The sequence below is a fragment of the Dipodomys ordii genome, unplaced genomic scaffold (assembly GCF_000151885.1).
Source record: "Dipodomys ordii isolate 6190 unplaced genomic scaffold, Dord_2.0 Scaffold17, whole genome shotgun sequence".
In the NCBI taxonomy this organism is placed as follows: domain Eukaryota; kingdom Metazoa; phylum Chordata; class Mammalia; order Rodentia; family Heteromyidae; genus Dipodomys; species Dipodomys ordii.
The window spans coordinates 26,649,995-26,651,660 of record NW_012267233.1 but is presented as its reverse complement, the minus strand read 5'-3'; the positions used below and the strand labels follow the sequence as shown (position 1 = coordinate 26,651,660).

Sequence of the window (1,666 nt, the reverse complement as noted above, 5' to 3'; positions counted from 1 at the left end):
TCAATGCAGTCTCTCTGGATCTCAGAAAAATCATGTCCTAGACCATGGCTTCATCTCTATAAAGTTCCCCTTAGAGCCCTGGGAAGGTCACTGGAGTTTCAATCCGTGTAAGGTAGCACCTCCCGAGGGCCAGGGCTTCCACCTGTGTGGCTCCCCCAATGCCCTGTTACCAGATGGACAGGCCTGGGATAAAAGAGGCTAAAGGCTTACTTTCACCTACCAGGTGAAAGTAATTATAATTATTGTCCCTATTCCCAAGCAATCAGCAGCCCCTTTCCCTGGGCCAAAGGGAGAAACAGTAGGCCTCCCTTTTCTAAGGTTCTTCTTCTGAGAGACACTCGTGAGTTCAGGGATTCCTTAAATCTTGCTTGAGCTAGAAAGTACAGAACAAGAGTGCAAGTTGGCTCTGAACTGCCACTCCAGCCAGACCTGGGGTCTCCCTGCGAGACCAAGGACAGCGCCAGAGGTGAAAGAAAACATCAAGAGGGAAGGGAAAAAGTCATGAACAATATTTAAGCTATTTTTTCCCCACCAGCCTGTGTATTGTGAGGACTTTGCCGGCCTCTGGATTCCTGTCCCTTTCTTTATGCCTATTTGTGCAAGGAAACGTGTGAGCAGAATCAAGCCTCCTGACACACAGGTAGACACAGCCCAGTTCCTGGCTCCTGGGAGGCTTGGAGGCTATAAGGCTCCACTGTACTTGGACTGTACTATCAAGGCCCCCAGAATAGGGGGAGCTGCGAGGGAAGGACTGATTTCCATTTCAAACTGCATGCTGGTACTTTGTACTCTAGCACCATTGGCCGATCAATATTTAATGCTTGGAGATTCTGACTCTGCGGGAGTCGTGTCAGGGGACCTTGGGAGCCAATCTGCTTGAGCTTCTGAGTGATAATTATTCATGGGCTCCTGCCTCTTGCTCTTTCTCTAGCACGGTCCCACTCTGCAGACTCAGTGCCTTATTCAGTCTCCTCTCTCGCTCTCTCCGCTGCTGAAGCCGGACCCTTCTTCGCCTACGCCACCGCTCGGCATCCGCACGCCCGCTACAATGGCTAAAACAGCAATGGGTAAGGAAGGCATCGAGCCTCGTTCGTTCTTCCTGGGCTCGACCCCGAGCCTACCTTTCAACCTCTCAGACCTTTGAAGGCATTCGGGGGTCTTTTATAAAGAAAAGAACGTGAATGTGGCACAGGATTTAGGACGATTAGGAGGAAGGGTGGGGTGGAAGGAGGGCAAGAAAAAAAAAGGATCCTTGGAAATCTAAATTGAATTTCTTTTTCTTTTAGAGATCAAAGCAGGTAAGTGGTGGCCCTTCCCCCTGGACAGGGAATGTATTGCGTTTCCATAGGTTACGTTCAAGCTCAATCGGAAGCTTTAATTTCTTTACATGCTGCCTTCACTGCCTTCCGTGAGGTTAAGGAACATTTCAGAAAGTGCTTTGTAACGTCCTGCAGTTCTTCTGTAGTTTAAAGAAAGAAAGAAAATGGGGAATGGGATTGAGAGAGGTTGGAGAAAGGGGGGGGGAATGCACAGTCAAAGTGGTCCCCTGGATGCTGTTTGAAAGATGGGTGGGGACGGCGGCGGGGGACCCGGGCGCATTTTATGGTATTGTCTCCTTGGGAAAACCGCTAGTCCTGGGGCGCGGTGCGGGGAGGAGGAGGAGGAC

At 50.3% G+C, this 1,666-nt stretch overlaps 1 protein-coding gene across 1 annotated transcript in view; it reads left to right on the top strand.

Annotated features, from left to right (window-relative positions):
• Positions 1 to 661: 661 nt before the first annotated feature.
• Positions 662 to 1,666, top strand: part of Stmn2 (stathmin 2) — a 54,376-nt gene continuing 53,371 nt past the window's right edge. Inside the window, exon 1 of the mRNA XM_013012372.1 lies at positions 662 to 1,067. Within this exon, the coding sequence (XP_012867826.1) occupies positions 1,049 to 1,067 (19 nt within the window). The 5' untranslated portion in view covers positions 662 to 1,048. The remainder of the gene's footprint in view (positions 1,068 to 1,666) is intronic.